The 13,432-nt window shown below is 41.3% G+C and overlaps 1 protein-coding gene across 6 annotated transcripts in view; it reads right to left on the reverse strand.

Moving 5' to 3' along the window:
* Positions 1-13,432, reverse strand: part of SEMA6A (semaphorin 6A) — a 115,599-nt gene that overhangs the window by 33,013 nt on the left and 69,154 nt on the right. For 2 of the 6 annotated variants that reach the window (XM_052777343.1, XM_052777344.1), the window contains exons 10-18: positions 12,385-12,602; positions 9,397-9,528; positions 6,413-6,568; positions 4,802-4,978; positions 3,941-4,081; positions 3,765-3,845; positions 2,293-2,351; positions 445-465; positions 262-312 (exon numbers count right to left, since the gene is read on the reverse strand). In XM_052777343.1, the coding sequence (XP_052633303.1) occupies positions 262-312; positions 445-465; positions 2,293-2,351; positions 3,765-3,845; positions 3,941-4,081; positions 4,802-4,978; positions 6,413-6,568; positions 9,397-9,528; positions 12,385-12,602 (1,036 nt within the window). The remainder of the gene's footprint in view (positions 1-261; positions 313-444; positions 466-2,292; positions 2,352-3,764; positions 3,846-3,940; positions 4,082-4,801; positions 4,979-6,412; positions 6,569-9,396; positions 9,529-12,384; positions 12,603-13,432) is intronic. The other 4 variants (XM_052777345.1, XM_052777347.1, XM_052777346.1 and 1 more) reach the window with 2 other exon arrangements.

Below are 13,432 nucleotides of genomic sequence, written 5' to 3' on the forward strand. Positions count from 1 at the left end.
AAGCATGCTCTTAATCATGTCTGCTGGCATGCCCTTAAAATAGCCATACCTGACTTTAATTCAATGGAGACAGTTTTGAGGGAGGAGTAGAAAAGAGGGATTGAAAATCAAGAGGTATGACTGAATCCTAGTTGTGATTAGTGAATCAGGCCCTCAAAACCAAGACAAAACAAGTAAAAAAGGGTAACGGCTATTTGAGTACAGAACTACTAGCTAACACAAGGATCTGGGGAGAATTTTTAAAAACACCCATAAACTGACCATACACTGTGTCGTAAGACATTTCATGATCAGGTGAAGCAGTTGAAATGTCTATGAACAAAATAAATTGGGAAGAAACATTAAATAAAACAAAACTATGAAAATACTGAAAAGTTTAGTAAAAAGTGATTCCTCCAAAATGGGTTTGCTGTCAGTAAATAATGAAACTAAGAACTTCCTTACCATTCAGGGCTACGAAGGAATCTGAAAGACAAATAACAGGGGAAAAATCATTATTTCTCTCTCATTTTTTCTTTTAATAGTTTGCTGCTAGCAAACTTTTATGCTTCAGCTGATATTTATATGTTTGTGATTAGTACCCTAAGGACCCAGGCAAAACTAATATTCAGACATACCTGACAACAATGTCTGGCTTTAAAAGTGTTCTGCACCAGCCCTGTGCAAGGGACAGCAAATGGGAAGGTCAGTGTCCTCCCTGCCATGGCTTTCTTTGCAAGTCCTAATCTAACGCAACGCACTACAAGTGATGCAGCCAGCAATGTGAGTCAATGAGGACAAAACTCACATGACCCAAGACCACATGAAGTAAAGATCAGCTGGCTTAGCAGGGATTGAGATCTACCCCTGTGCAGTGTCGAGGTTCAATGCATCATTCAGGGCTAAAGAGGGATTTAAGCAGGGTATGGGCTTTGCTCCTCTCTGCACAGGAGCAGATCTCTCTCCATGAGCACAATGTGCTGTTTCTGAATAATTTCTTACCCTTCTTTTATATTTAACTCATATCAGGTACACTCCACTCCCGTCTAACCTATTTGCCCAAGGAGAGCAAAACTGGCTGAAAAGGGCAAAGTTGCACCAGCTGGGAACTGACCTGATTTTGGTGCTAGCCCATTTTACAGGGAGCACAGGAGGGACTATGTGTACACCTCCTTCAAAAAACTTAGAGACAGCCTACATAACCCTATCTTAGCGCAGAGGCAGAGGCAGGTGTAGTTGAGATAGGGGGCATGCAGAGGCTGAAATCCTTGTATCCCCTCAAGCACAGTGATCACAGTAATAAACGGCTCTTGAACAAGGATGCACAAGGCATGAGAAGGCTCTGGCTTCCTCCAGAGGAGCTGGCCTGCACTGTATCCCATGGCACACTCTAGCCCTCCATCATTTTGCTCTGTATTCCAAAAGTGATGACTCTCTCACTGTACGTTACTTCCTCAGCTTCAGCAGTTTTATTGCATCTACAGGCATCAGTGCAAGCTGGGCTGAAAAGAATGTGATTCTTGATTTCATAAGGTTTATAAATAATATTTGGGGTTCAGAATTAAACCAACCCTGGCAAGAACATTTGGAACGAGAGCTATCCTGAACACAGATGTTGGTATTCCTGAAGGCTCAGAAATCAGCACACCAGGTTTCTTTGCATGCAGTGCAAGCTGTGCACTTTTAAGCACCTCAGTGCAAAATGTAAATGTTTAAAGACTGTGTTTAAGCTTCCAACTCATGCTGTCAGTACCTCAGGTTTCCCATCAAAATTTCTTAGGCAGAATCAGTAGTGCCTGACCCATAATAGCACTATGTTGTCCAGCCTGTGTGTAAAATCCACTAAGATTCACAAGCTAAGTAGTTGCCACTTCTTGATCTGGATCCAAAACTGAAGCTTTAGTTCACTGTCTCCCTGTCCTGTATGGGAATGTAGCCCAAGTCACAGTCTACACCAAGAAACCAAGCCACTTCTGTACATCTACATAAACAATCCAACCACCATGGCTAATTAAGGCAATGAACACCTAATTCATTATGTCATTTGTATAATCAATATCCTGTAGAACTGAGGTTTTCTCACTACATAATTGCTTTGAAGTCTGATGTTTGTATAAATCACACCACCTGGGCTATTTTCTTTAAATACATTTAAACAACCGTTCCTCTTCTGGACCTGCATTATTAGCCACAGTTGCTGCCCCTGTTGTGGCTTACATTGCTACAAAAGAACACCGGACAGGTAATGGTAATTTGAGGCATTCAGAAGGATGCTGTGACACATGGTAAACAGAGGGTAAAAGCTTTGCTTACTTTGGCAGTCACCCAGGCCATCTGTATTGCCATGTTCTATGTCCTGTTCAAATACCAGTCTAAATAATAGAAAGAAACAAAACAGTATGAATAACACTCACAGGCACTACCAGAAAGAAATTATCACATGTGCAACATTGAAATAAAGCCCCACCAGGAAACTGGCTGTTTCTTTGGAACTTCCACGCAAAGGCTGAAAAATTGCCACACAGACATTCGAGTTATTTGTCATTGATAAATGATTTCTTATGATCTTCTGATGATGCTTTGTCTTTTTTATTATTACTTTTTTTAAATCTACTGCATGCCTCATTGTCAAGGGAGGCGAACATTCATATTTTTTGAACTGTTAACTCTATAATACATGATATTATCAGAAGCAATTATGATCCTACCTTAACTTGTCCATATAGTAGACAAGGTGCACTAATACTTTGACGTGAGAAGGAAGCTAACCCATTGGGTAGGTACTGTGCTGGGGGAAGACAACCTGCAGTCCCCTACAACTTGCTATGGAAGTGCAAAAACACTCAAGAACTTTGGGCATGCTGAGAAAACCTGATAAGGACACAGGTGCATTTTAACATTATTCTACCAAATGTCCAGTCAGGAACAGTCCACACTCTTGTAGTAAAGCATATACAGACAGATATAGCTATAGCATCCCTGGCGGACAAAACAATTTGAACTGAAATAGCTAATTAAGAACAAGACATAAGCACAGGGATGGTAACTCATCCATTATATACTGAAGACCTGTACAGAAGCAGGGTTAAGGGCGACCAGCTGTGGGGCTGTCGAGGTTGTGTGATGTTTGCGCTACACTTCCACCACTACCTTGAGGAAGTACAGCTGTACCTCCGAGTGGGCAACCATGAGGTGTGTCAGATGTGGCCAAGAAATGAGAGCTCTGAAGTGGAGCTCCCAGCAAGGAAGCTTTAGTGACCACATTTAAACAAACCTTCACAGACCTTCATCATTATAAAATAATTAAATTCTACTGTTAAGCAAGGGGAGATCCAGCACTTCTCTGAATCTGCTTTAAGCTCTTACTGTGCTCTGTGATTCCTCTTAGTGATGCACAGTAAATTAGAAAGACTGGTTTTGTTTTCAGTGGACAAATTGCTTCAGTAATTTAATTTGGATTCTATTGCCTCTTTAATCAGCTGTGATGGCTCCAGTGTGGGCTGGTCCAGACATACCCATCCAGTTCCCTCCTTTCAATAACACGCGGACCTTAGTACAGCTCTTTCATTTTCTTCTTCCTCCTCTTTCAGCAGTTACCAATCAGCTGAGAGTTCACATCAAAAAAATTTGTGAGACATTTCAGAGGTGAATGCAAATGAGGTAGAAACAAACACTTCCCACATTTTTCCTTCCCTAAGAGCCCCATGTTTCACATAGCTCTGCCCAAGACCGCCTGGCGCCAACACCAGAGCTTCACGGCCCGTCCCGCCAGAGCCCTTACTCACTTGGAGCCAAGGACCAGCTGTGTGCATGACCCGCTCTCCTTCACCCACCCGCAGTAAGGGTCTCTGGACGCTATGCAGGCCCTGGAGAAAGAAGAACACAAGGCGGCATGCGTAAGCGCTCCCGCCTTCCCCACGCCTGCCGCGTGGGCTTCTGACAGCCACCGGAAAACACATACTTTTTGCATTTGCTGTGACGCTCGCAACGTCCCAGGGGAACCTCGATGACACAGGTGGAGAAGGCGACGTACAGGGCGCTGCTGGGCTTGTCAAGCTGCATGCCCACGATCCGCTTGTCCTCCATGCCGTCGTAGCTGCACCTGATTTGAAAAAAAGTGAGACGAGGTTATAAATAAGTTCTGCTGGGAAACCAGATGAAAATTTAATGATTCCACAAGCTGAACACCTCCCCTCCCCCATCAACTCCCACAAAAAACCCTCAGAAAGGTAGAATTGAACAAGTCGAGGAAAAAGAACACACATTAGCCACTAAAAACATTGATAGACATATAAGCGAGTATTAAAAATGCATGGGACAGGGGAGTAAGAAGTGAAGAGACATAGCACACCAGACAAGCTTTCTGAGGGCCCTTCATTTTTTCTGTTTATTTTTTTCCAGCACTCAAAATAGCTGAAATTTCTGCGTGATTATGGGCCACTTCAAAGTCCCCTTAGGCATATTTAAGTAAGGCTCAAATGTGGGAAATTTCCCTTGGAGAGTGGCTTGCTGGTTGTTGAATTATTTGGAGAGGAATCAGTTTTTTTCATAGGATTAGAAAATTAATCTTCCTTTGCAGAATTTCACTTTTAATTATCCATCAACTGCTGCATAGGATGGGCTATTTTCTACACATACTGAATAAAAAATATCTTATTGCAATGTAGAGACTGATAAGCAGACATCCCCTCCTCAAACAATTTAAAATTACTCAAAAAACTTGGCTTCTCTAACCACTTCCCTTTTCATGGGACTACCTACTCTCTGGGAAATCTGAAGTTCAAAGTCACCCATACATTAGTACAAAGAATCAGATACACACTTTTCAGGATTGTAAACATTCATCTCCTCCAGGAAAAGGCTGTCATTTAGGAAACCACTGTTTCCTGTCCGTGCCAAGAACTTCAGGATGATTCCCTTCTCCGATCCCAAGAAAACTACAGTGTAGTTCTGATACGGCCCAGCAGCAGAGTCCACAGCAATTTTGGTCAGGCGGTATCTAGAATAACAATACAGCATTTTGCATCGCTTGGGATTAGATTGCCATTTATTTTATCACTTTTTCCACTTCAGAAAATTGTGTGGTAGCCTTCTAGCAACCATATAACATATTTAAGCACTTTTCCTAGCTGAATAACCCTGTAAGTCAACACAAACTGTACCAGTTTGGCTCCCCAAATGGTGGGGAATTTTCCTGTGTTTGTCTGCACATCCGTATGTCCAATAGATAGCAGAAGTGTTTGCAGAAAACTGAAGGGGTACTAAGAGTCTCAGGCCATTTAGGAATTATCCTTCCAACCAAAAGTAAAGTACTAGCCTGGTGACTTATTCAGGCAGAGGAAGAAAATCAGCACAGTGAATTTTTTTTTTAATTTGAAGCTCTGTACCATTAAAAGCAGCAATAACTGTAACTGATCTACATTCAACTTTTTGGCAAGAAAAGCTGTGCCAGTGCAACAGTGAGACATTAAACACCATTCTACCTCACTAAAATAATCACACAACTGCCACTAAGCGAGTTCAGTGCTGAGATGATATTGAATCTTGGGATGACACGATTTATTGAAAGTGAGTACTGGTGATTTGGCACCAGTTATCTATCTGGTACTGGCGATCAAAGGAAAGTGCTCCTCTGCAAGACTTTGCTGCTCTCGTCTTTGGTTGGAGGTACAGCACCTGACATAAAAACCTGACAGAAGATACATTACTAAAACTAAGTGAGACCCTTCCAGAGCTAATCACTGCCCGGCACGAAACTCTACCCTTGTACGGAGGAAGAAAGGAAAATACGGAAAAAGTTAGTCACATTATTCTGTTCACAAGTGGAGGGTAGATAAGTAGTGTAGTGACCACTGCAGAGAGTGGGAATGTATTTTGATAGGAAGGGGATGGCATATTTGAGGCTTGCTGATTTATAAGTCTTTGTTCAAATCTCTTCATTATTATTTTTCTCTTGTTGCCATAGAAAGGATACAGATTATGTGATTACTTCTGCCTGTACACTTCTGTAAACATTAAAACATACCAGTACATATCCCGACAGACTTCATATCCTGTGAACATATCCTGGCAGACATGTTTGTACCCTGTGTACATATCCCTGGGTTGTCTGCTGATCCTTGCCCAAAGTTTTCTACAGAGCTGTCTCAAACACTGACCCATGAGCCAACAGGCGGGTTAACCTTCCCCACAAGGCATTTCCTCCAAGAGTGGGGTTTCAGCACAGCGTGGTTGGAAAGGACTGAGGTTTTTTTCCTATCTTGAAAGCTGCTCAGGGAGTTCTGAGGCATCTGCTCAGCGCTGCCATCATTCCTAGCTGGATTCATGCCCAGCATACCAAGGATGTTTACAGAGTTTGAGAGTATTCTGAGCAAGGCTATTAGCACAACTTCACAGCTACAATGAGGACAAGAGTCTACTTGGAGGTACATACCTGACCATTGTTCTCAGGAACCAGGGTCGATTGACAATGGAAGGTACAGCCTCATCCATCAGTGGATGTGTTTTGATGAAGTTCAGAGTATCATCCGGGAACTCGTTAGAGGTTACATATTTTTCTAATGATGTAGAGCCAGCACAGCAACCGGGCCTAAATAAAACAAGAGGGTAAAGCCAGAACACTTATTTGATGCCTAGTGCAAATCTCATTTTGTAATGAGGCCCTCAGTGAAATCTGATGTGCATTACAGGGGTTTAAATGGAGGACTGAGAAGTCTGGTGGACTTTTTCAGCCCCTCAGGGGAAGCCTAAAATCCTGCTCTATCCTCACTCAGCAGGACTTAAGATGTCACCGAAAAGCACAAAGACATTTCTTCAGCAGGAGTGTGACACACACAGTTTGTAGTTCATCCTCACATGGAACCTAATCACTGCATGTATGTATTTGGCTTGATGCTGCCCATTGGCATAGGTGCTTTCTGATCTCTAACTTGCCTAGCTGACTGCTCTTTCCTGGAATAAAAGCAGTCCCTAACATACAGAAGGAATCTGATTTTTTTAGAATGTGTGAAGGAATGCTGCTTTCAGTCCCGTCTGGTAGAAAGCCGACTATTAGAGAAGACAACCCAGCAAGCATCCATGTAGACATTGGTTTTACCCTTCTTTCAATTCGGATGAGACAATTTCAGTATGGTAGCACATTGACAACTTTCACTGAAATGTTCTCTAATTATTCTTCCACAACTTAAATGCAAATCTGCTCACCCTATTCCTAAAATCTACCCTGCTCCTCAGAGGCAACTTAACCTTCCTGCCTGGACAGGTCATCTCTACACAGGAAGCAGCAAAATGCTTTGCCTGTTATTAATATTTTTGTGGGTTATTTTCTCCAGCAAAAGGTCCATTTGATCCCATTTCCTAGAGCATTACGATTCTTCAAGTCTTTAAGCCACTGTGAGATGGGATGATGAAAGATGGACCACCCACTCATCAACATGCTGCAGTGTCCCATTTTCATCTGCTCTAACATGGGTAGAGTCACTGACATCAATGTAGTAATGCCAACTTGAACAAAATATAGTACGAGTCCTATCATACCTGTTGCTCAGATTTAGATAAATATTCAAACCTTAGGTAACTAAATGTTATGTAGGAAGGTAGCATAGGACTGGAGGGGACTAGCTGGGTCAATGAGTCGGGTTCAACACAGCTGCACAATGAACACTACATGCAGAGACTGTGTGCTCTTCCTCTTCGTATCCAAAATATTTTAGTTGTCTTGTAACGGCATATTGAATTAGGAATAGAGGGAAAGAAGGAGAAACCAACGGCATCACCTGGGTCCTTGCAAGGGCACTGATTCATGAGGTGACATTCCCAGAGAACTCTAGGGAGCAGCCTATGCCTTCTGGCAGCGCGGTGCCTAGGGTTTCTGTATATCTAATCTGGAGGCCTACTTCCTCCTAAATCCTAATCACACGATTGGATTAATCTTGTTTTAATCTCAAAACTGGTTTAATCGAGTAAACATAAAACTGAGTAAACTCTGCTGTGCACCTCAGCAGAAAAGGGAAGCGAGGCCCCTGAAACGCTCTGGTATGTTTCTGAGAAATGTTAGGATCATAGGAGCACTAATGTTTCTGCACCATACTGAGATATCCAAATAAAAATGACCTTATTTCAAAGGCGTCTTGTGCCTCTCATGCATTTCAACATGAGTTAGAAGTAATGATTATTTCTATTAAGCAGATTTGTGGCCAAATGTTACATGAAACAGTGTTCACCAACTCAGTTCACATTATCTCCTGATGGCTTAGAAGGAGCACTATTATCCTGTCCTCATCATAACTGTTAGCCTCCTATAGGCTCATCCCACAAACTCATAATGCAACTTTCTCTTCTTCCTTCCAACTGAAAGAGAAGATTTCTCTTTCTCCTTTCCCCCTTCCCTGCCAATACTTTCTGAGTAAGTTCCAAACATATGACCTTGGAGCCCTGGTGCAGCCTTGCACTACCAAGGCAGCCCATCATGTCAATGAGTTGTTGAAACACTGCAAAAAGGAGAATAAAATCCAGCAACAGTACTAGCAGGTGCCTTACTAAGGCTCAGACTGAAAACACACAGAATTTACCAGATTTTCCAGTTACCTCCAGTCTCTTCTCTTGAGTGACAACTTCAGAATAAAGACAGCAGAGGAATACTGTACTTGGCAACTCTAAGACATGATGGGCCAAATTTGGATTTAGGCAGAAGCTCAGTTGCCACCACAGAGCTTCAGATGTGTTTTTCTTTTGAAGTTATGTAAGATATCACAAGCGATGTAAAACATACATTAAAGTGGTAGAGCCTGACTGAGATAAACGAATTTGCTTTGTCTACATTCATATCATATTCTCAGAGCAAAATGCCACTGGTGTAAATGAGTTAACAAATGGCTGTCAACAGCAACTTGTACGAAATGGGTGCTTGTAGGAAATACAAATAGAGTGTAGTAGAGGAGCCACGTGCAAACAGGAGGGAAGTGGAAACAGGGAAAACAACTCATAGGAGGAACGAGGTAAACCGAATCTCCATTTTGATGGAACACTGTTTTTTTCTCCTCACGATGTGTCCTCTGTGGCACATAAATTGCATGTTAACCGCAGAACAGCAAACCACAGAACTGGTGCAGGTTTTGTAATGAGATACATCCATTACCAAACCAATTTGCAACAGGTGTGTAACTCACACCACTCTTAAGTGACAGATTATTCTGACCAAGTGGATCTGATGCTGGCCTGATTTATGTTACACAAATCTTGTTTAAGTGGAAAAATTCTCACTTGCATACCTTGGATCCAAATGCAACTCAACTTCTATTTTACTGTTACAACATGTATCTTCAGTTGTATTTGCACCTTACAAGGCTGTTCAAATTAGCAAAAAGTACTCTGTTCTGCATACAGGAACAGAACAGTATCACTATGCATGAAACATACCTGGGCTTGGGCACTCGTTCATCAGGAACTGGTGTCCATGTGGAGTCTGGAGACTTTTGTTCTTTGAATCTCCCAGTAAATACATTGGCGATGTCAAGCATGTCATAGGCACAGACTGCAGAGCCAGGGATGCTGCAAAGTGACATTTCCCAGAAATTGTTACTCATTCTGCAGTTATGCATAAAATCTTGAGTGAAAAACACGCTGTATAGAAGTCTTCCTGTCACAGGCTACTCAATCCTGAACTCTGTAACCTCTTGAGTATTGACAGGAAAAGCCAGCCCCATGGAAAAGCCTGAAATATACCAATCAGCAGACAGCTCCTGCCAGCACAATTTGTTTCAAAGCCTCTATAGAAACAAGTAATTACAATCATCTTGAAGAAGGGAAAGAATCTGGGAAACTCTGGGTACCACTGGCAATGCATGAGGAGTAATAGCTAGTCTCATTCAAAGCCCATTATTTGGGAATTTAAGTTCTTGTAAGTCACAACATCTCTCAGTATTAATTCTCACAGTCCCTGTCACGCGCCAAAAATACACCGCAGACAGTTCAGAAGTTGGTGCTGACCAAACTGGGAGCATGCTGCAACATGCCATTGACCTGGCATTTACACATTATTACTCCATCCTCCCACAGCCTGATCTCCACCAAATTTTCCCCATGGAAAGGAGTTAACTATGCTTAGGATTTGCTTAACTCAATGAGGTGTAAAGAGCTTAAAGAAGCAAATTCAATTTTATTTTTAGATCATAAAGTTGTAAATTTCAACTTTTTGATTATTTGCAAGCAACTGCATGATAGCATTGTCTAAATGTAATTATATCCTTACCTACATACTTTCTGAAAGGCTTAGGGGTTTCCCACGGTCAGTCGCCTGGAAGCATGAATTATTCATTTATCTACCTTTCATTTTTTTACACGTGAACTACTGTATTTGTGTCTGACTTTCACCACTTGATTTTATCAGGTAAATAGCATGAACACAGCTGGCTGAGGCTTTCAATCCTGCTTTTAGCTAGTAGGTTATTATACACCAAAGAAAAAATGTAGGAACTATACTGTTCCAGAGAATAAAACTAAACTCGTAAAGGTATATAAATTGATAGAAAAATAACTGTTTGAATATTAAAAGGTTTCAAAATGCTTATTACTGAAGGAAACAAGTAGGGAGTCTTACTTTGACCTTCACAGATTGGGTTTTTTTATATGGAAGGAAACTTCAAAGCTCTATATTAACGTGATACTACATAGCAAGAGTTTTAAATGGAGGCAGCCACACATATGCTGATGCAAGAGTTGGTCAAAGGTATATTTGGCCACACACAGGACCTCATCTTAAAAGACACCTCAAGACCCACACCAGCTAGAAGATTTTGCACTTTGCTAAATTAAGCCTTAAGAAAAAACAACCCTAAAATCTTGAGGTGTCCTATACAGAACTAAAAGCGCTGAGAACTGTGCTCAACACATAACTACACAGTGATGGAGGGATTGCTGCGGTGAGAAGACTGCAACAGCTTTTACTCTTGAGGATGGCAGTTTTCAGATCCACAGTGTGATAAAGCCGTAAGGATGGACTACTGTGGGTTGCAGCCAAGCCATCTCCCAACCACTGGACTACAACCCATCACCAGTTCCTACTCTGGGTGACCTCAGGTTAGACTGGGGAATCTCTTCCAGCTCACACTAGGGTGAGGCTTTGTTCCAGAGATCAAAGATATTTGTTGCAGCTTTTCCTCAGTGGAGGAGGAATGAGAAAGATGCGTCCATGTCAGAGGTAGGTCTGTTAATGAGGTGTCTCCAAGCCTATGTGCCTTCCTGTCATCTTCAATGTCTGGCAAAAACTGGAGCCTATAAAATAGTACCTTGATTTTAACACCAAGTACTTAGATTATAAAATTCAGGGTTTAAGAACAAGTATTATCCATGACACACCACAGGAAATACTAGCAGAGTGGGAGGACAATCTCAATTTTGAGATAATCTCAAGATACAACCTATTTTCTGATGCTGAATCTCTGTTCACTTGTTTTTATTAAGCTAGTTTGCATAAGAAGAGATCATCTTAATTTAAGCCTGTATTCCCTATTGGTGGCATAATTATTCCATTGCAGTTCCTATCGTTTTGATGTTAAAAGCAGTGATTATACATTACAGGCCTGGGCTTACTCTCATTTGAAGTCAGTTCTGTGCATGACCTCACTGAGGTCAGGCTTTGACAAGAGGTGGCGAGTGTACAGCAAAACCAGATGAATTTCAGCAATAAAGTTCCCCTTTCAGCTCAAACATTACTCTGTGAAACAGCAATATATTTTTTAATTAGAATGCTACTATTTTTTTAACTTCTCTGGGAGACCTCAATAATTAGATACAGTTACTCTTCTAATAACTTCTGGAGAAACATGTTATAATGTGTAATGGTAATAAATTCTTTGCAGATGAACTTTTGGAAAACCACGCGAACAATGAAATACGAGTGTTCTGGGGACCTCCTCCCCAGCCAGCAGGACAGCTTAAGATCTTGACTGTCCCAGGAGAAAATGCAAGAGTCAGTAGGGATGCATGAAATAAAGGGAAGGAGCACTAATGTGGTTCTTGGAGGTTTAGATGTAAACAGGACAGACCCAGTCCTTTTTCTGTGAGAAAAAACCTCCATATTTTCTCATTGGAATAACATTCTGCAAGTTACATGCTGCAAAACTTCTTGGTGGCTGGTCTGAATTATTCCCATGTAAAGAAAAGTTCATCCAAGGAATGTTTCCAGACAGTAAATGGCTGAAAGCTGCTCTAAATTATTAGGTATAAAATGCAGTAAGCAATATCAGAGTATCTTAAAATGAAACACGAACTATCGATAAGCGCGTGGTATATAATAATTACATTGTATGAGCAATCACTTCTTGTACCTTCATAAAGTAAATAGAAACTGCAGTGAAAAGCAAAACATAAAGGAAACAGAAGGTAAAAGGTTATTGCGCCTATTACCTATTATATGGAGTGGAGAAGGTTGCTAAAACAACATCCCGGCCGTTGAAATGGATAACATCTGTAACCGCCTGCAGTACGTTAAAGTAGAAGTGTGAATCGCCAGGAACTGAGCAGTTCAAGCGAGCCTTGAGAAATGAAGTCCACTGTTTTTCCAGCACTCTCTGAGATCCTCCCATGTCATTTTTGCAAACCTGAGCCACCCTTGGGAAAACTACCTGGAAGAAGTAGAGCAAAAATAATGGAGAAAATGAAATGTTTGTTTGAACTAAAATATTTTGTTGGAGTTGCACTTTTAGAACATTTGGAATAACACAGCAAGGTGCTTAATTTAATCCCATGTTTCCATAATCTGTGACAAATAAGAAACAGAGAAAAAAATTCAGCTTTGGAACAGTGTGCTATAAAAGATAAGGCTGTGGCATTTACTATACAGCCATAAATCCTTCAGGAGATCTGTTCTCAACCCATATAAAACTCATTTCCATACAGACTGCTTAGCTTTCTATTTCCCCAAACAAAAGCACATTTTATATTCACAGTCCCTGCAACCCACGCTGCCTGCTCTGACTCTTGTGTTTTCAGCACTTAAAACCTATGCAAATCTTGCTGGGCTTTTATTCCTGCCCTCCACCTTTGTGACCTTGGTCAGCTTTTCTGACTGCTTAGTCAGAAAGCTATTGTGAAACTAGCAAAAATGCAGAAAGTGTTTAATTATTCTTTGCAGAACAGCAGAACACAAAATTCCTGCCCCTGTTTACTCAGCACTCCAGATTTCTTAAAGAAAAATATCTCCCTGCTTTGGAATCCATTTTTAACAATTACCTACTATGCTGAACTAATTACATTTGCCTTGTGCTTTTTACGATTTGAGAAAAGAGATTCCAGCATACACGGTCACCATAAGAAACCACCCTGTTTCCTTTCAAGACAGTGCAATGTTTCACTCCAACCAACCTTTCGGCTTGAGCGATAGGAATCTTCTCAAAATGATGACCTTGTCATCATGATTTATAGTTCTCATTTCAAGGTCACTCCTAACAGCATT

This window comes from Harpia harpyja, chromosome Z (assembly GCF_026419915.1).
Source record: "Harpia harpyja isolate bHarHar1 chromosome Z, bHarHar1 primary haplotype, whole genome shotgun sequence".
NCBI classification, from domain to species: Eukaryota; Metazoa; Chordata; class Aves; order Accipitriformes; family Accipitridae; genus Harpia; species Harpia harpyja.